The sequence below is a fragment of the Lagopus leucura genome, unplaced genomic scaffold (genome assembly GCF_019238085.1).
Source record: "Lagopus leucura isolate 7727_CA_CO unplaced genomic scaffold, USGS_WTPT01 Super-Scaffold_100001, whole genome shotgun sequence".
Classification (NCBI taxonomy): Eukaryota; Metazoa; Chordata; class Aves; order Galliformes; family Phasianidae; genus Lagopus; species Lagopus leucura.
In genome coordinates this window covers 81,245,706-81,265,859 of record NW_024962262.1, presented here as the reverse complement: position 1 = coordinate 81,265,859, position 20,154 = coordinate 81,245,706, and the positions used below count along the sequence as shown (strand labels likewise).

The following is a 20,154-nucleotide window of genomic DNA, read 5'->3' as shown; positions in this document are numbered from 1 at the left end:
AAACCTTTAAAAATATGTACTGAATGCTATATTGCTATATGTGTGTACATGCTTGAAAGCTGATTGTAGCAATCAGGTAAGGACCTGGGGGTACTGGTAGGTGGCAAGCTGAACATGAGTCAGCAATGTACTCTCACAGACCAGAAAGTCAACTGCTTCCTGAGCTGCATCAAAAAAAGCATAGCCAGAAGGTTGAAGGCAATGATCCTGCCTCTCTGCTCTGCTCTGGTGGGATCCCACCTGGAGTACTGTGGACAGATGTGGAGTCCTGAGAACAGGAGAGACATGGATCTATCTGTTGGAGGGTGTCCGGAGGACAACCACAAAACAGGATGGTTCTGAGGGATGAAACACCTCTCCTGTGAGGACAGGCTGAGAGAACTGGGGCTGTTCAGCCCAGAAAAGAGAAGGCTCTAGGGAGACCTGAGAGAGGCATTTCTGTATCTAAAGGTGGGGCTGTAAGAAAAAATGGGACAGTCTCTTTGGCAGGAATAAGATATGATAAGACACGGGGAAATAGTTTCAAACTGAAACAAGGAATATTTAGACTGGAGTAAGGAAGAAGTTTTTTACAATACGGGTGGTAAGACACTGGAGCAGGTTGCCCTGACAGGTGGTGGTCTCCCATCTGTGGAGATGTCCAAGGTCAGGCTGGAAGTGCTCTGAGCAACCTGAGCTGGCTGTGGGTGTCGCTGCTCATTGCAGGGGAGTTGGACTAGATGACCTTTAAAGGTCCCTTCCAACTCGGATGATTCTGTGATTCTAGGTGACAGTGGGTTAGAGTGCAAGCCTAAAGGTAGCAATCATGTTTTGTTAGTAACTGTCAGAGCGCTTTATCGTGTTGAGGACTAGATACTTGAGGGCTTCAAAGCGTTTCGGAGCATTTGCCCCTCAGTCCCGACGCAGCATCTGCAGTACCCACCGACCCCACAAGAGGTCAGGAGGAGCATTTTAGCTCTATTTCTGCAGGGCGCTGATCCCGTTGCCTAGCGACGAGCTGTCGTGCAGCCCTTTACGGCAGCGGGGTCCTTTCTCCCGTTCCGCCCTAGGCGGCGCCCGGCGGCGGCAGTGGCGGCAGCAGTAGTGCCATGTCGGGGCCGGGGCGGGCGGGGGAGGCGGACCGGACGCTGTTCGTGGGGAACCTGGAGAGCCGCGTGCGGGAGGAAATCCTCTACGAACTCTTCCTGCAGGTGGCGGGCGAGCTGGCGGGGCGGGGCGGGGCAGTGGCTTGGAGGCGCCGCAGGGCAGCGGTCTTGGGCTGGGGAGCGGGCAGGGCAGGGCAGGGCAGGGCAGGGCAGCGCCGCGCCGCGCCGCCCCGCGCCGGCTGGCATCCGCACTGCTGCCCACGGCCTGACAGCACCCAGCCCCGGTGAGAGCCGGCTGTGCCGTGGTCCGGCGTACCCTGCAGTCTCTGAAAACCGAGTTAAGTTAGCTGTTAGGGGGAATTTTTTCACTCAGAGGGTGGTGAGGCGCTGGCCCAGCTGCCCAGAGAAGCAGTGGTGCCCCATTCCTGGAGGCGCTCAAGGCCAGATTGGATGGGGCCCTGGGCAGCTGAGCTGGTGGGGGCAGCGCTGCCCATGGCAAGGGTTGGGGCTGGGTGAGCTTTAAGGTCCCTTCCAACCCAAACCAAGTGCAGTTCTATGGCATCTTGTGCTCATGATGTTCATGGCAGCTTCTGTTTGGCTTTGAAGGCTCAGTGTACTGCTAGGCTGAGCGGCCCCTCTGTCACCCATGTGCAAGAAGATTGCAAGTGTTAAGAGAGTAGGACAGGTGATAGGAATGTTTTTCAGGTGGGATGTGGGACTTCCACTGCTATAACCGTTATGACAAAATGTCTTCTAATGCTTGAGACGATATTCTGCTGATGGGATCCAAACTGTTCTCTCTGTTCTCTCCCAAAACCTGAAAGACTTGCCTTAGGGGTGGTTTATTTTAAGACACCGACTTGGCTAAAGTTTTGACTTTCTATTAACAAAATGTTTGGCTAAGCCAGGCTTACTAATATGAAAGTGGTAAGGAAAAGCAGGTGTGTGTGGAATGGAGAACTGTGTCAAACTGTGGGATGGATTGACAGCAATGGATGATGATAAATTTCTGCTAGCCTGAAACAGTCTGTATCTAGCTTACACTAGGCAGTTCTGCCAGCAGTGTGATGATACACTTGCTTCTGCTAATACTGATTATTCCTAGTTGCAAAAAGAACTTTGCTGCCTTCTGGTGTGTTTGAAAAATAAAGAGCATAAAAAAAGAAGGCGTCAGACTAATCTGCTCCATTCCTATTTCATTTAATAACCAGAACTATTTTTACCATTTTTATTCCATTGATTAATGTGATATTCATCATCTTAAGTAGGCGAGGTATCAGCACACTACTCTATTTGCACTGGAAAGCCTTTTTTCTTGGTATATTCCAGCCCTGTAGCCTTTTAGCTTCTTCAGTTTCTTAGTAACTCTAAGTTTGTAACTTTTCCCTAAAATTGTGTAAGAGGTAGTCATGGATGCTCCATCCCTGGAGGCATTCAAGGCCATGCTGGATGTGGCTCTGGGCAGTCTGGTCTAGTGGTTGGTGACTCTACACCCAGCAGGGGTTTGAAATTCAAATGATCATTGTGGTCTTTTTCAACCCTGGTCATTCTATGATTCTGTGATTTTTCTGTGCAGTATCCCTGTTTCCAACAGTAAGCAGTATTCTGTCATTTAGCTGTAAAAGCTAAGTTAAAAAATGCTTAACTTACCAGGAGACATGAGTAATTTACCATACAAATCCTGTCACAAAAACAATGAAAATAAACAGATGTCCTCAGAATGCAGTTTTACGCAAATTTTTGTGTAATCTGCTTCACTCAACGAAATGTTAATTTTTATCTGGGTCTTTAGATCATGCCAATAACACCTACTTAATTTTTTTCTTCTCTTCATATTCTCACTCAAGTTTCTCTGCTTTTGCTGCAATAGCACATGCTTCTCCTTTAAGTATTGTCCTTCCTTGGAAAGTACACAGATTATATTCGTGATGTAGTTCAGCCCTTAAAATGTACTCCTGAGCTGTAGCGTTCCCCTCATGAAATTAGGATAAAATATCTATTATTAATACTTCTAAACTATTAATATTTTTACTATTATTAGTACTATTATTAGTACTTCTAAACTATTAATATTTTTTGTTTATGAACAGGAAGACTACATATTTAAGACTGATCTTCAAAGTGTTTGAGCCTGTTACTTCTAGAGCTGTTACTTCTAGTTCTTGAAGATCCAGACCTCCTCATTAGGCAAATAATGTGAAGACTGGATATATGCCATTTTTAGAAAAACTGCAGTGTAGTGCAGAACAACAGAAAAATGCCTTAGAACCAAATCAAGTAAAACCAAGCGTGTTCAGAATATCACTGAAATCCCCTCTTAAAAAACAAACAAAGCAAAAAAAACTAACACATCAAATTTGAAGATACTTGGAAAGGTGAAATCGACGTATTGAAGACTCTCTGCGCAAGTCAACCTAGGTAGTATCCATTGCTATATAACCTCATCCTCATTCTGCACCAATAATAAAAATGATACTTTATTTTTGATCCTTTGTCTGTATGGCTCTCTTGCTTTCATCAAGGTTGAGGTGAGAGGAGGAAGTGTTTTTCACGTTTCAGGAAGAGCATTATATTTAAGTGAGGAGTTGTTTATACTCAGATAGCAAAAGCATACAGCAATCAAACGTTACCACTGATGTCAGTCCTTCATATCCTCAATCTAACATCGCAGTGGCTAGAGTCAAGGAATATGGCTCCAAATCATCGCCATTTAATTAATGTGTGTTTGCCTAAAGTTGTAGTTTACTTTTGAGTTCACATAGAACTCAAAATTCTTAAGTTCTATAGAGTTCACTACCACTGCTGTTGCCAACGCTGAGTGCTAGTTTTTGATTCAGGACAATGAATTCTCCATCTATGATGGTAATTTAGACATTCAGAAATTTTGTTACTGTATCTGAAGGATGTTGGTATTTGCTATGAAAATAACAATTTATTTGAAAATGGAGCCAGTATTTATGTAATGTCACTGCTTTAATTTTGTTCTTCTAGAAGTATTGGGCAAGGATTTTAATGGTGCATGTAGGCAGAGATGGGACTTCTTTTCAATGAAGATATGTCGTGGTATATCCTGAGCTGGAAGGAACACATGAGGATCATCGAGTCCAAACAGAGCATTCTTAAGGGGGAAGAGGGAGTGGTTTTGTTCCCTGGTTTATGTTGAGTTTTTGTTTGTTTTTCTTGGTCAGTAACAGTACACTATCTCTGGTTAGATGATGACAGATTCTCTTGATTCCTTGTCATGCATTTGTGATAGGACTAGGTAGTATAGAAAATTAGATTTTGTTGTGGTTCCAGAAGAACTATTCTCTATTTAAGCTTGTTTTCCAACAGTTTTGATGCTTCCCACTTCTATATTCCTTAAATTCCTAGAATCAGAGTGATGGATTACTTTGGTTTTACACAGCTGGTATTGTCAATCTGTATAGTTGTGTTAGCTGTGCAAAAACCGTTGTAATGGTTGTACTAGAAACTGTACATGCATGAGTTGACCTTTGTTACGGAAACAAAGGAGCCTAATACTCCTTCTTGCAGCTGTCATAAATATATTTTGAAAATAATAAAAATAATCAGATTACTAAAGTAGAACCAATCGTCACCCATGGACTGATGGTTGGTTCCAGTTTTAATATTTGTAGGGCTCCTTTTTGTTTTATAAATGCTCAGAATTCGAGAGATTTTTAAAATGAAATAATCTCATACTTGAGAAACACTGTTTCAACCTATGGCAATATATATAATCATGAAATGATTGTGATTTTTTAATTTTTTTTTTTTTTAAAGTAAGTTCTGTGGAAAAATAACGCAGATTTCTTTCAGGCTGGACCATTAACCAAAGTGACGATTTGTAAAGATAAGGATGGAAAACCCAAGTCTTTTGGATTTGTCTGCTTTAAGCACAAAGAATCAGTGCCTTATGCAATAGCTTTGCTGAATGGAATCCGTTTGTATGGAAGACCAATTAAAGTACGGTATCGGTTTGGTAGGTTTGCAGTCAGAGTGATTACTTAAGTCTTTTTCTAAAGCCGTTTTTTGAAGTATGTTTTTCTAAAATTACTAGTTTTTAATCCTACAAGTGACTTTCACTTGCAGTTCTGACTCAGTTAAGAGCAGCAACTATCAAGCTGTTTGAAAGCTTTTGTACTAAAGCCACGAAGCTATCAGTTTTATTTTAATTGGAAGAGAATGTAGTTAGGAAAATGCAGTCAAATCAAAGTCTTATTCTTCATTTTATGTTTATGAAAATAAACCTTCTGGAATGCTAATGATTAGGCAGTATTTGCCGTCCAAACATTGACTTGTTCCTGGTCTGCGCTGTGTCACTCCTTACCTAGAAGGCTGTAGAGGGCAATAATCGTTTAAGTAAAAATGGCTGAGCTTCCTGAAATCAGAAGCAGTGGGAACGATTCTGTTCATGATTATTGAACAGTCCTGATTTATGTTTCTGTAAGTGGCTGAGTGTAAATGATAAAGAAACATTTTGAAGCAGTTCATTGGTGGTATAGATTGTCTGCCATAAAATGACACCTTTCCATTATATGCCAGACTTGATATACCAGTACAGTACAGTGACAGAATACTTTCTGTGTTTTAACTTGTTAATCAAACAGTTAAAACTGAATAGTCATTACAGTCTTGTCTTATTTACAGGGAGTTCACACTCTTCAGAACTAAACAGCCCAACACATGGTTTTGAGAACTATGCTGACTTATATTCACCTTCATATAGGTAACAAAGACCTCCTGTGAATGAATTGTATGACTATAATTTAAAAATGTTAAAAGGGATGTGGTAGACACAGTAAGGCAATCTTTAGGCTCTTCATTAACATGGCAGTTGCACACTTTAATTGCATCTGTACTAATGACTTGCAATGGGTTTTAGTTAATGTTTGGTTGTTTAGCTTGCTAGAGGTTCCGATAGTTAGATTCTAAATCCTAATGATTTTTGCAAGATACAGGAATGTGGAAAAATATTATAAGTATGGTGTTTGTACTAGGAATATTTGCAGTTCTTAGAGCAAAAGAAAATCTGGCAATTGAGATAATCATTTTCTACCCTACTGAGTTTACTTGCTGTGTGTATATATACAAGCAAATGTGATGCACACGTGAGTGTACAGGTAGAACTTGTACACACTGTTATAACAGAATTCTGAACATCCCAATTTCAATGTTTTGGCATCTCAAATTCTATTTTTATTTTTTTGCAAGTATGCCAGAACTCTCTGTCAGGATTACTTGTTAAGTCTTTGGAAGTGTTTTCCTTGTTTTATTTATTTATTTGTTTGTTTGTTTTTGTGGAAGTCCAGTTGTTAATATCTGTATTATTCTTTCAAATACACTCATTATAGCCCAACAGCTGAATATCATTACACTACAGGATAGTATTTGTTAGAAGCCTAGTCTTTATATGTTTTCCTGTTTTTCCTAGGTATCAAGAGCCTTATGGAATTCCTCCATTTCCTGTTACTCCTTTTCCAATGAACAACTGTTTACCTCAGGAACACTCCATCTTTCAGAAGATGGTGAGTTTGTGATAAAAGCTGTAATGCATGTGAAATATAACTCTTCAAAAGTTTCTCTTAACAGTATTAACAACTCAAGTTTGTATTTCTTTAGATGAACCATTTTTTAGAACAGCAGTACGCAGTTCACAGTCCAGTGAGTCAGCAATTTCCTTACTACCAGATGACTCTGCCACTGCCTTCAAGCTTTTCCATTCCTCCCTATCAGAATCAAGCTGCAAATTTTAAGTGTGGGCAGAGTTCTTTTGAGTTGGCCGTGCCACATTCAAGTGATGGAAAAGTGTACCAGGTGGATGAAAGCACGTCTAAAAGAAAGAGGGAACAGCAAAGTTGTGACAGTGACACTAGTACTGAAGATGACAGAATGAGACAAAGAGATCATGACCAAAAATACAATAAGTGCAAAGCCAAGAAAAAAAGGCATTAATACTGTAAAAGTGGATTATTTTTACTTATATTTTCTATTTTTATTTGAGAGAAATTCACTCATTGTTGCACTTTATTACAAAAGGAATGTACAAGACTCATATTAATTTTGAAAGGCATTGTGCTTAAATTATACTGATACTTTATTAACCTCAACCAAGTAAAAGAAGAAAGTATGTTAAGGTATAGGAAATATTTAAAAAGATACAGTTTTCCTATAGAAGGAGAACGTTGGTAATCATGCTTCTGTTTTCCAAGAATTACAAAAGTCTGTTAGTTTGCTAATTTAGACACTGTGAAAATGTATACTTTGAGCCACTCATAAAGCATACGTATCACTTCGATGACTTGTGGAATTTACTATTGTGACTGCTTTAAGAATTCTCTGGAGCTGCTGAAGAACTGAGCGGACTAGAAGTTCTAAGCGCCCTATTAAAGATTTGCTCATCGCTGAAGTATCAATGCCTACAACTTTTCCTCTTTACTGATCTATCTCTGCTCTTATGTTGCATTAGGATCAGTGTGTACACTTATTGTAACTTTTCTTTTTTCTAGTAATAAATGCAAGGTAAAAAAAAAAAAAAAAAAGTATTTGCACTAACTACAAGGCTTACATACTGTATCAGTTCTCAAAGTGATGTACTTTATGGTTATGCTCTGACTAGACCTGCATACACTGTGGATCTTTCAATATACTCACTGTGGATCTTTTGATAAACTTACTCTCCAGTGCTCAATTTGCTTATTTGAGACTCCAGTCATTAGTTATAATAAATGGATGAAAAATAACTGAGCTTATGGCTACCAGGATGATCAGAGGGCTGGAATGCCTCCCCTATGAAGACAGACTGAGGAAGCTGGGCTTGTTCAGCCTGAAGAAGAGACGGCTACGAGGAGACCTCATTGCAGCCTTTCAGTCTAAAAGGAGCCTACGAACAGAGGCGGACCCAACTCTACTGGGATAGGTAATGGCAGGACTGGGAGAAATGGTTTCAAATTGAGGAAGATTTAGGTTGGTTCTTAACCAAGAGAGTGGAGAGGAGCTGGAACAGACTGCCCAGAGAGGTTGTGGATGCCCTGTCCCTGAACGTGTTCAAGGCCAGGTGGGACAGGGCCCTGGGCAGCCTGGTCTAGTATTAGATATGAAGGTTGGTGGTCCTGCATGTTGCAGGGGGGTTGGAGCTTGATGATCCTTGAGGTCCCTTCCAACTCAAGCCATGCTAGGATTCTACGATTCTTAGGAGATTACTGCTATAGCACCATGATATGGCACCCTTAAAATTTCACTAGCAATTGAATTTAACTCTTCCTAGAAGGAGCTTCTATCTAAAACTTAGAAGTTCAAGCCTTAGATTTATACCACGTGTATTGAGAAACTTGTTAAGTGTCCAACCACTTTTGCTTCCTCCCACACCAACACCTGCCCCTTCATCTTCCTTTTCCCCACCAGTAACTAGGATTAAGCTATGCAGGTGTGATCTCACATCTGCTGCAAAATAGTGATGACATTATACCAGTAGGCCACTGATTTCAAAAACTGACACAATAAAGGAAAACCTTCACAAGTAAAATACAGCAGATTGCTTTACAGAAGCAGAAATCGCACGCAGAGCCTCGCCGCAGCGGTGCGGGTCCCGCGACGGGGAGCGATCCGCCACCAGGACGGCTGTGAGAGCCGGGGGAGGCGGAGACCGTACCGCCCTCCCACGCCTCTGCCGCGTAGCACGCACGGGCGATGCGCGTCCCGTGGCAGCTATGGCCGGCTTCTACGAGCACCTGAGCCCCGTCGGCGGCAAGGTAAAGCCGCAGGAGGTGAGCGGGAGGGAGGAGGCGTTGTGAGGTGGGCAGGTCCGGTGGGTCGGCCGCGGGGGAGCTGTAGTGGAAGACGGCGGGGCGCGCGATTTTTATAGCAGGGGCAAGCGCGTTCTTCTTGTGTGCTTATTTCTTAGGTTACCATTTAATCGTTTTGTGGTTGTTTTTTTTTTCTTCTTTTTTTTTTCCACTGAAAGTACGAGGAAATTTTTTGGCGGAAAAAAAAACAAAAAACAACATATGAATATGTCAGAGCACCAGCGGCATCTAATAGGTGGTTTTTTCACACCACCTATCGAATGGAACCGTAACTGCATCTCTTGTTAGCGACTGGTTTTTTGAGGTGATGCTGAATTCTTTAGCAACAGGAATCAAAAATTTATATATTTTATATACTTTTATATATAAAAGTATGTAAAATATAACTTTTATATATAAAAAGTTATATTTTATATACTTTTATATATAAAAGTTTTATATATATAAAACTTTAGCCCCAAACCCTGGGGCTGCTGGAGTCCGGCCTGGCACGCATACGGGTTTCTCAAGAGGCGAGGGAGAGCCCATAGGTGTTTTCCTCCCATATGTGTTTCCCTACATCTACAGTGAGGTAGGAGTGGGCAGCAGTCTGCACAGTGCACTTGGAAGTACTCCATCCCTTATGGCCTGAAAGGAGGCTGCTGCTCTTCAGGTATTAGCAGTTTCAATACTGCTAGGTTCAGATACTTTCAATAGCCAGATTTTCAGTAGGGGGGGGGGGAGAAATCCACAAATCCACAATCCACACTTTTAGCTGTCAGAATTGTGTGTCTTGGACATGCTTTCCAGTTGGTGTAGTACTCCAGAGTGTACATAAACAGTACAAAATCAAGCTAAGTTGACACAAGCTAACACAATCAAGCTAAATCTTCTCACAGCACTGGAAGTCCATACGTTTGTCGTGTCTTTTGTGGGAAAAAAAGAATAAATATATACTTGCAATTAAATATCTCCTGAAAACAATTAACAATTGATTAAAAAAACAACAATCCTGATAAGGATTAAAGAATAAAATGAGGAAAAAAAATATTTAGTATTTCAAGTGGCATTAATAATTTTTCCCTTTTTTATCACTTTTCTTTCTTCTCTTTTTTTTTTTTTTTTTTTTTTTTTTTAATAACAGAAATGCAGCCCTGAAGAAAATGTTTCTTTCTTCAATAAATTAACGTATTCCTGGTTTAGCAGGTAAGAATTCAATAAACAGCTCGTTGATTTTTACTGATGCTCTCTCAATAAAAGGGTGCACATATTCCATCCCATCATTCAGACGGGATCTGTAGCCTGAACTCAAAATTGCTGTTTTCTTGTTGTATAAAAATCAAAGTTTACAATTTTTAGGGATCGTATTCAAATATTTTATAGAATACTGTTTTATGTACATATAGTATATGTAATGTATAAAGTTGATACTTACTTTATATGTTATTTAGTATCTATTTAAAACATGATTTTTTGATAGTTGGAATCAGTGTTCTTTTCACAACAGAAGCTACTTTTAGAGAACAGGATTTAAACAGCCAAATTAGACTTTCCTTTTTGATTTGTTACTTTTATTTTGTAAAAATTTGGTAATAGACAAAAATAAATAAATGAATAAATAATGGTTTTCTTTGTGCTTTATTTGCTAGATCTCCAGGAACAAATATTCAGTAGTTCATTTCAGTGCATTTATGAAGTAGCCAATGTCAGACTTATTTTCCTCTCTCTTACATGTTAGGCCAAATGCCATTACCCTTGAACCCTTGTTCAGAAAAACCAGTAGAGTCCCTCTGCTTCTTAGAAATTAATAGGAAAAGAAGGATAGAAAAAATAGGAACTGAAAGTTCAGCTATATCAAGCCATACAGCTTCCTGTCACTTAGTGTTTTGGACAGTAGTTGAAACAAGCTCATGTGTTACATCTTGTGACTGTTTGTAATGTTTTTCTTATTCCTTTTAAATCATTTGAATCACACCCACATAAAAATTGTAATTGAAAAGAAAATATTTTGAGTGTCGTAAGTATTTATTGCTTTATTCAATATTGTTAGTTTAAACAAAAGCTGAAAATGTTATCTGTAATTTATAAGCCGAGACTGAAAGAATCAGACTGTATAATGCATTGAGTGTAACTCCAACAGGGCCAGAGTTTAGGAGTTCAGCCATCATTTTCTGAGTAACCATGCTTTTTATCAATCACAGAATCACTAAGGTTGGAAAAATACCTGAAAGATCATCTAGTCCAACTATCAACCTACCACCAATATTGCCTGCTAAACCATATCTCTAAATACCACATCTACATGTTGTTTTAAAGCCTCCAGGGACAAGTGACTCCACCACCTCCCTGGGCAACCCATTCCTGTGCTTGACCACTCTTTCTGAGAAGACATTTTTCCTAATACCCAGCCTGAACCTCCTCTGGTGCAAATTGAAGCCTTTACCTCTCATCACTGGTTACCTGGAAGAAGAGGCTAACCCTCACCTTGCTACTAATGACCTCCTTTCAGGTCATTGTAGAGGCCAATAATGTCTCCCTTGTTCCTCTTCCAGACTAAATAATCCCAGTTTGCTCAGCTGCTCCCTGTGAGACTTGAGCTCCAAACCACTTACACTGCCCTTCTCTGGACGTGCTCCTGGGCTTTGATGTCTTTTTTTGTAGTGAAGAGCCCCAAACTGAACACAGTACTTGAGGTGCGGCCTCACCAGAGCTGGGTGCAGGGATATGATCACCTCCTTGCTCCTGCTGGCTGCATTATTTCTGATGCAAGCCAGAATGCCATTGGCCTTCTTGACCACCTCAGCACACTGGTGACGCATTCAGCCAGCTGTCAGCAAATCCTTTTCCTCCTCGTAGACTTCCAGCCACTCTGCCCCAAGCCTGTAGCATTGCCTGAGGTTGTTGTGGCTGAAGTGCAAGACCCAGCACTTGGTCATGTTGAATTTCATCCCATTGGCCTCAGCTCAGCTATCCAGTCTGTCCAGATCTTTCTGTAGGGCCTTTCTCCTCCCATGTGGATGGATTTTTCCTCCCAACTTGGTGCCACTTACAAACTTACTGAGGGTGCACTCGATTCCCTCATCCAGATTGTCTGTAAAGATATTAAACAGGACTAGCTGAGGGTACCAATACTGAGGAACACCACCTGTAACTGGACACCAGCTGGATTTAACTCTGTCCACACCATTCAGCAGTTCTTGCATTCCATATATATGAAAGTATGTAGTATCCTGACTGCAACATGTTCAAATGATATTTGGTCATTATGTCACAGTGTTAACCAAGGTGTCCAAGCTGGGATATCTTGTGTGGTTTTTAACCACTTGTACAATGGTTAACGAAAGGAGAGATGTAGGGAAATATGATTTTAGTTCTGATCAGTGAAGGTGTGCTTCACTGTGAAGTAATTAATGGGATACAGTCAAACTAATAGTGTAAATGTTAGGTATGGTCATTTTTCCCAAACAGAAGCAAACACAAGCAATAAATTGTTAAGTATGAACTTGTACCTCTCTCTGGGGGACACATGGGGATAGTGAAGACCACTCCCACTCGAATTTTGTTACGAAAGTTTTTCTGAGTCTTATTTTTCATCCTTTGCTAAGCACAATGGCACACACATCAGCATGAAGCCCAGCGCTGGCAGAGAGGCATACATTGGGAGTGCACTCTTGAGAAGATGGACTCTGCATCTGCATTTCAGCCCTCAGAGAGTGAAGTTCCCAGCAGTGCAAAGGCATTAGTGCTGCCACTGTCAGGTCACCCGCGCGTATCCAAGCATGAGTCTCTTGTTCCTTCTTAGCTGTTTAGGGCTTTCTCTGAGACGGATGACATTGTCAACATAAGTCTCTTTGCATTTTTTCCACCTCAGAAATGGGACATTGCTTTTCTTCGAGTTCTCTGAAATGTCTGCTCATCAGAAAATACACATCATCTATTACTCTTTGAAATGGAGTTCCTGTAGGTTCAGCGTGTTCATCAGCCCTATTTTGCCATTTTCAAGAACAATTTCTCATCTGTTTTAACAAACAAGTGAACAACAGTACTTTGCTGAAACAAAATTATAACACATGAGGATCTGCTGTAAGGAAACTTCCATCATACTTGTGCTGAAACCCAGCACATTAAGGTTGTTACCTTGGTTAAAAATGATGATGATTTATTGATTTATTAAAAAGGGGTATTTAATTTCCAGTTGTAAAAGTAACTGGGTAGTGATGCTATACAAGTTTATTCATTAAATACTCTATTTTCATGTGGAAATATGTGAGATCAGAAATGTAGACAGACTTTGAAAGTAGAAAGTTTCCTCAGTTTGCTCTTCAGATGTGACAATGTGTTTGGGCTCTCCATATGTCAGGTCAATTTCAGTTGTCAGGATTACGTCTATTATTTTGAATATAGATTGTACTTACATGCCCTAAATGATATCATTACATTTTGAATTGCTGTTTTGGTTTGCTTAGTTTGCTGTATTTCATGCTGTCTAAATTCATTCCTTTTTTTCAGACTAATATCTATAGGCTATAAAAAGCCTCTGGAAAGAGATGACCTGTTTGAACTGAATGAAAGTGATTCACCGTACAGTGTGGGTCCTAACTTTGAAAAGCAATGGAGAAAAGAAATCCAGAAGTCTTCTGCAGGATTGACGGTAGTGAGAATTCTGAAAATAAGCAAAATCCTTTTCTGAATTTAAAGAGACTAGAAGCTAGAGATGATTTTTTAAATTCCTATTTTTTGTTGAAGAGACTACTTGCTGTAGATTGCAAAGACCAATCAGTATCGTGATCTGTGATCTCTAACGTGGCAATAGGATTTTTCTTAGTTATACAAATCCAAGCGTATCTCTTATAAAAAAAAATCCAGTTACATTTTAACATGTCAAGTGGTGTGGAAATTACCACAACTTCTGCTTTGTTGATTAAGCACCACCTATTTTAAATGTCTTACACTTCCTGGTTTGTCTTTACTTCTGTACGTCTGGTGTTTAGAGAAATCCATTATCGGCTTGTTCACCAGTGGATGCTCTGACCTGGAAAACACACAAAGCAAGCTTCAGTTTCCTTTAATTTCATCAATATTGAGTCTTACAAATATTTTGTTTGTTTTGCTCGAGATTGCCTGTGTGATTTTCATATAAGAACTTGGGATTTTCAGTCAGCGTTGTTCTTTTGTTGTTGATGTTAAAATACACTAAATGCTGTACAATGCCAGGATATTCACAGGAGAGAGAGTTTAACCTGTAAATCCAGTAAGAGTGTAACTTTTATTTTTGAATTACTGAGAAGAGGGCTGCTCTTGCAGTCTGGCTTTACTGCATCTCTTGAGTATTTTTCATTTATTTCTAGACTTGTTTTTTCTTCTACTGTTGAGATATCTATTGAAGCACTTTCTGCTGAAGCATTCAAAAGCACTTTTCATTACGGATTTTTTTAATTCATTCAGGATTATTTTTAATTCTGATATTAATATTATGTTGTTATCCATCTGTAAAAAATATTCTGTCCTTCATTACTGTGATAATTAAGAGCAGCTAAAGCTTTTTTTTTTGAGCCAGATTTAGTAAAACCAAAGTTCATTTCTTACCCCAAAGCAGTTCTTCTGTTCTGACTGTTAGAAATGTCCTTCAGAACATAAGTACAATAATGATTTTAAGTGGACACTTGTTTAATAATGTGATTTAGTGGGGTAAAATAATTTCCTAATTCTGTACATATTCTTGTAATCTTTCAGGATTCTTATATTGAAAGAATGCTGTTTAAGTCAAGAAGTTTCTATAAACCATCTTTGATTTTTCCACTGTGGCAAACATTTAAGTTTTTGTTGCTCAAAGTTGCATTTTTAAAAGCTGCAGCTGACATCCTGGCTTTCATGAGTCCACAAATAATGAAGTAAGTTTTAGATGCATTTCACCTTAAGTTGAGAGAACAATAGTAGAAGTAAAGCTGAAGGATTACCAATATCAAAGCCAAACTGAACAGCTTAGATGTAATGATTAGGTGGACTCTCTGTTGGGTTTTGTTTGTTTGTTTGTTTTTCAGTGATTATCTGTAAATTATCTAGTGAAGAAAAGCTCAAAGAGATCAGAAATTTCTTGGTCAAACAGTTGAGATAAAAGCAGTATAAGACTCACTTCCACGGCACTAAATATAATCAAATACAGAATCAGATATTAAAATATGTATATATATATATAAATACATGTAACTTTTCTGCTTTTTGTCAATATTTTTGGATCTCTATTTTTCAACAAAACATTTAAATATACATTCATACCTACAGTTTCAACGTTTCAGGGGAAAGTGTGGCAACTCAGCTGTAACATTATTGGTAGCATGAGGCTGATGGAAGTCATCTTTAGGTATTTGCTTAGCATAGAGGTGTTAAGAATTTTTCAAAGAAAAATGGTAATGAACAGAAATATTGTTAATCTTCATACTACATCCTGTGTCAGTGTAATTTGTTGTAACCTGGGATGTTAAGCAAAAATATTGACCATAAGATCTGTTAGAAGACATTGTGGTTGCTGGTTATTTAAGACTATCTTTTACTAACGCCAAAATAAGAATTAATTTTCCTTAAGATTTTTTTCTCTATCTCACTTTGGAGGTTGGAATTAGAAGCTTTGGTTAATAAGCACATAATTAGAAGCTTTTTTGATAAGCATCTAATTAAAATGTCTTTATTTTTCTTTGCCATTCTTTATTTGTACTTTGTTCTCTGTGAAGTCAGTGGTAGCTGATTAATTTGTAGAATGATGTTTGAGAATTGTGTCTAGGGTACCAAATTGGAAAGCACAGATAAGAACTACCGTTTTTAATGTGGCTTTTTTTGTGACCTTCTACCATACCTGGACTTAAATCCATCATAAATTGACTTAATTAAACAAGTTGCCAGTGTGTTCCTTTACTATTGTCAGATGTTGATTGTATGCACAGAATTCTAAAATTATTTTGCTTCCTTTTCAGATCAATGATAACTGTAAGTGAAAATCACATGAGTTCACATGGGAGTGGATATGGCTATGCTGTTGCCCTGTTTTTTGTAGTTCTCTCACAAACTCTCCTGCATCAGTTATACCAGCGTAACAACATGCTTACTGCTGTCAAAGTCAAGACTGCAGTTGTTGGCCTGATATACAAGAAGGTGATAAGATCTTCTGATTTTCTTTCACAACAAAAATTTAAAATAAGCACTTTAGTGTTTAAAGATAATGTATTTACCAGTATGATCAGAACCCAAGATATAACAAACACGTGACAGGCTAACAGATTGACTTTATATTTTGACAATTGTTTGTTTAAGAATTTGGAATTTCAACAGTGTTTCTACTATATGGCTCTAATGGAATTGGCTTGGGTTGGATCATCGAATTCCAACCCCCCACCACAGGCAGGGCCACCAACCTCCAGATCTGGTATTAGACCAGATTGCCCAAGGCCCCATCCAATCTGGGATAGAGCATCCACAGCCTCTCCAGGCAGCCTGTTCCAGCACCTCACCACTCTCATAGTGAAGAATTTCCCCCTGACATCTGAACTAAACCTTCCCTCCTTGAGCTTAAAACTATTCTCCTTTTTCACTGTCTACCCTTGTAAAAAACTGATTGCCTGTTTTAAATACTGAAAGGTTGCAATAAAGTCTTATCGCAGTCTTCTCCAGACTGAACAAGCTCCCTCAGCCTGTCTTCATAGGAGAGGTGCTCCAGCCCTCTGATCATCTTTGTGGCCCTTGTCTGGACCCTCTCCAACAGCTCCACATCTCTTCTGTACCGGGGCCCTAGACCTGGACACACTACTGCAGATGGGGCCCCATGGGCAGAGTAGAGAGAGACAATCACCTCCCTGTCCCTGCTGGCCACCCTTCTTCTTTTGGAGCCCAGGATACCACTGGCTTTCCAAGCTGCAAGAGCACAATTGTGTTAGTTAAATACTTTTATTTAATCATGCAATTAAATACTTTTGTCAGCCACCTGTGCAGAGATGATGTTGGGCAGATAATGTAGAAACTGAACTCTTCCTGTTTTTGTTGCATTTAGACTGGATATAAGGGAACAGTTTCTCACAGTGAGGATGGTGAGGTACTGGAAAAGGTTGCCTAGGGAAATTGTCTGTGACCCATCACTGGAAATGTTCAGTGTTGGGCTGGACAGGGCTCTGAGCAGTCTTATTTAGTGAGAGATCTTTAAGCGCCTCAAACAGTTCTAGGATTCTGTGATCATGAGTTAATCTTCCCAAATTTACTGAATGAACTGGGAAAGCATATTAGGCTGGATGTCCAGGGAAAAAACAAGGACATATACGATCACTGTTTTTACTATGTAAATTAAAATAACATTAAAGCATTTATTATACTACTAATATATAGCATCTGAGATAAAGCTGGTTTCTCAGGGCTGCACCTTAGCTTTTTTATGAACGTGACACATTGGAATTTGTACTGCAATATTTGTCTATGAAGCAAGAGTCAGGGAAGATGAGACACAATCCAGATCTGAAATAAATAACATTTATTTGTCAATTTAAATTTAAATTTAAAATTGTCTCTTAAATTGCCTCTTTTTCTCAAATAGATTTAAACAAGTCTTTTGGTATAGACTTCTCAGGTGTTTTCTGAACCAGTATACAATGTTTTCTTGTTAGCTGCAACTCAGGAAAACAGGAAAATTCATTCTCTCATGTCTCATATGAGGGTATGTCAGTGCATCACATCATGAGCAAGGGAATAGTATGAGGCTGCAGTTGGGGTAAACGTATTCAGGCAAGTTTCCATAGCTACAGGGTGGAGAGTCAACTTGGTTCACTCTTTGAATGTAATCAGTCAGTAATGCCAGATCGGGTTTTGCTTTGCTTCTGGAATGATGCAAAACGATGGTGGAGTGAGTTGCTGCGGCACTGTCTTTTTATGTGCAGGAGTTGCAGGTGGCACAGTGATTAAATATGAGGTCCTCAGAGCAGATGTGAGTGTGTGTTGGTGGTCTGTCTGTGTATCTGTCCCCAGACACCATGTAATGTCAAATTGCCACACTGGGATTATACCTGTGCTTGCTATGAAGCTTGCTGTTCTTGCCTCCCACATCAGCCCAAAGCTGAGATCTTCTGAGCTCTCTATGAGCTGGTATCTGTTTATTTATCATTAAGTGTTACAAGTGTGTTTCACTAAATTCAGCTTTGTTTTACTGTTTGTCATCCTTTGCTTTTAGCTTCTCCTGGGAAAATAAACCCATCAAAATTCTTGATTTTTGCAACTTTTACCCTCTGTATTTTGCAGGCCTTAACTTTAGCCAGTTCCTCACGACAAAGGTATACAACTGGAGAGATGGTTAACCTGATGTCAGCAGATGCTCAGCAACTCATGGAGCTAATTGTAAACATCAACCTGTTGTGGTCAGCACCTTTTCAGATCATCATGGCTGTCATCTTCCTCTGGAAAGAACTTGGCCCCTCAGTACTAGCTGGTGTGGCAGTGCTTCTTTTGGTCATACCTCTAAATGCACTTATTGCAGCCAAAGTAAAAACTCTGCAGGTGAGACATTTAATAGGCGTGATAATGAGGAATTTAATTGTCATAATGCAGGACTGAAGAAGAGAGGAAGTGTTAAATTGTTTAATGGTATAGAAATACTATTGATATGTCAAAGTTAAAAACATAGCGATAAGCAACCCAGAGCTGCAGATCATAGAATCATAGAATCATAGAATCACCAAGGTTGGAAAAGACCTAAGAGATCATCCATTCCAACCGTTCACCTATTCCCAGTAGCTCCCACTAAACCATGTCCCTCAACACAACATCCAGCCTTTCCTTGAACACCCCCAGGCTCGGTGACTCCACCACCTCCCTTGGCAGTCCATTCCAGTGCCTGACCACCCTTTCTGAAAAGTAATACTTCCTCATGTCCAGCCTGAATCTCCCCTGCCGTAGCTTGAAACCATTCCCTCTGGTCCTATCAATAATGACAAGAGAAGAGGCCGACCCCCAGCTCACTACAACCTCCCTTCAGGAAGTTATAGAGAGCAATGAGGTCTCCCCTGAGTCTCCTCTTCTTCAGGCTGAACATTCCCAGCTCCTTCAGCCTCTCCTCATATGGCCTGTGTTCCAGACCCCTCACCAGCTTTGTTGCCCTCCTTTGAACACGTTCCAGGGCCTCAATATCTTTCTTGCAGTGAGGGGCCCAAAACTGGACACAGTACTCGAGGTGCGGCCTCACTAGTGCTGAATATAGGGGAACAATCACCTCTCTGCTCCTGCTTGCAACACTGTTTCTGATGCAAGCCAGGATGCCATCGGCCTTCTTGGCCACCCAGGCACACTGCTGGCTCATGTTCAGCCGAGCATCAATCAATACCCCCAGGTCCATTTCCTCTACGCAGTCCTCCAGCCACACCGCCCCAAGCCTGTAGCGTCGCCTGGGGTTGTTGTGGCCGAAGTGCAGGACCCGGCATTTGGCCTTGTTGAAACTCATCCCATTGGCTCCAGCCCAGCTCTCCAGCCTGTCCAGATCCCTCTGTAGGGCCTCGCTACCCCCAGGCAGATCCACACTTCCAGCCAATTTGGTGTCATCTGCGAATTTACTGAGGGTGCACTCGATGCCCTCATCGAGGTCATCAATAAAGATATTGAAGAGGACAGGCCCCAGCACCGACCCCTGGGGAACACCACTCACGACCGGTCGCCAGCTGGATTTGACTCCATTCACCACCACTCTCTGTGCCCGGCCCTCCAGCCAGCTCCTCACCCAGCCAAGAGTGTACCCATCCAAGCCTCTGGCTGCCAGCTTCTGCAGGAGAATGCTGTGGGAGATGTTTGTTACTGAGAGAATGGGAGCTCAACTTTGTAAAAACACCATCTATTTGATAGCTAAATTAGAATTTAGATGCACGCTTGTATGGGAACTGCTGAGTCACAGCTGAACCTCTGATTGATCACCTGAGGTGAGCCATGAGTCAGCCAGAGGAGCACAGGTGAAGGCAATTCACCTGCGCTGCCGGTGACCTCCTAGACCTATTTAAGAGCTGGCTACCAGTGGGGAGGGATCTCTTCTGGAGATCGTCTCTATTGGTGTTTTTTGGGTGAGCCTAGGATAAGGGTAAGCCTTTCATTTATTCTCTTTTGTCATCATAGTCTACTTTGCCTGACTCTCTTGTTTATTTTGTGATTATAACATCCTAATATTCTTTGATTATGCAATGCCTAACTTTTCATTATACTAAAACAGTGCTTTTGTATTAGTAACAATTACTATATGACTCACTGTAGGGAGCAGTTATGTTTTTTTCCATTTA

General features: G+C 40.4%; 2 protein-coding genes across 7 annotated transcripts in view; both read left to right on the top strand.

Moving 5' to 3' along the window:
• Positions 1 to 1,088: 1,088 nt before the first annotated feature.
• Positions 1,089 to 7,497, top strand: RBM11 (RNA binding motif protein 11). Its single transcript, XM_042866375.1, has 5 exons — positions 1,089 to 1,190; positions 4,905 to 5,067; positions 5,736 to 5,814; positions 6,520 to 6,613; positions 6,708 to 7,497. The coding sequence occupies exons 1-5, from the start codon at positions 1,089 to 1,091 to the stop codon at positions 7,038 to 7,040; spliced, it is 771 nt and encodes a 256-aa protein (XP_042722309.1). The 3' UTR covers positions 7,041 to 7,497.
• Positions 7,498 to 7,582: 85 nt separating this feature from the next.
• LOC122177213 (multidrug resistance-associated protein 1-like) overlaps positions 7,583 to 20,154 on the top strand; it is a 34,984-nt gene continuing 22,412 nt past the window's right edge. For 3 of the 6 annotated variants that reach the window (XR_006177981.1, XM_042866373.1, XM_042866370.1), the window contains exons 1-6: positions 8,201 to 8,851; positions 10,014 to 10,075; positions 13,379 to 13,520; positions 14,603 to 14,760; positions 15,838 to 16,015; positions 18,140 to 18,394. Coding sequence is in view for 5 of the 6 variants with exons in the window: in XM_042866373.1 (XP_042722307.1) it covers positions 8,795 to 8,851; positions 10,014 to 10,075; positions 13,379 to 13,520; positions 14,603 to 14,760; positions 15,838 to 16,015; positions 18,140 to 18,394 (852 nt within the window). In the remaining variant the exon portion in view is untranslated. Of the gene's footprint in view, positions 8,005 to 8,200; positions 8,852 to 10,013; positions 10,076 to 13,378; positions 13,521 to 14,602; positions 14,761 to 15,837; positions 16,016 to 18,139; positions 18,395 to 20,154 lie in introns of those variants that run through there. The other 3 variants (XM_042866371.1, XM_042866372.1, XM_042866374.1) reach the window with 3 other exon arrangements.

What these genes read in the sequence shown, in the direction of transcription:
- RBM11 (XM_042866375.1), top strand. Translation starts at nt 1,089, where the DNA reads ATGTCGGGGCCGGGGCGGGCGGGGGAGGCGGACCGGACGCTGTTCGTG. An exon ending in TCTACGAACTCTTCCTGCAG is followed by an intron (nt 1,191 to 4,904) that starts GTGGCGGGCGAG and finishes GATTTCTTTCAG; the next exon opens with GCTGGACCATTAACCAAAGT. An exon ending in ACTCCATCTTTCAGAAGATG is followed by an intron (nt 6,614 to 6,707) that starts GTGAGTTTGTGA and finishes GTATTTCTTTAG; the next exon opens with ATGAACCATTTTTTAGAACA.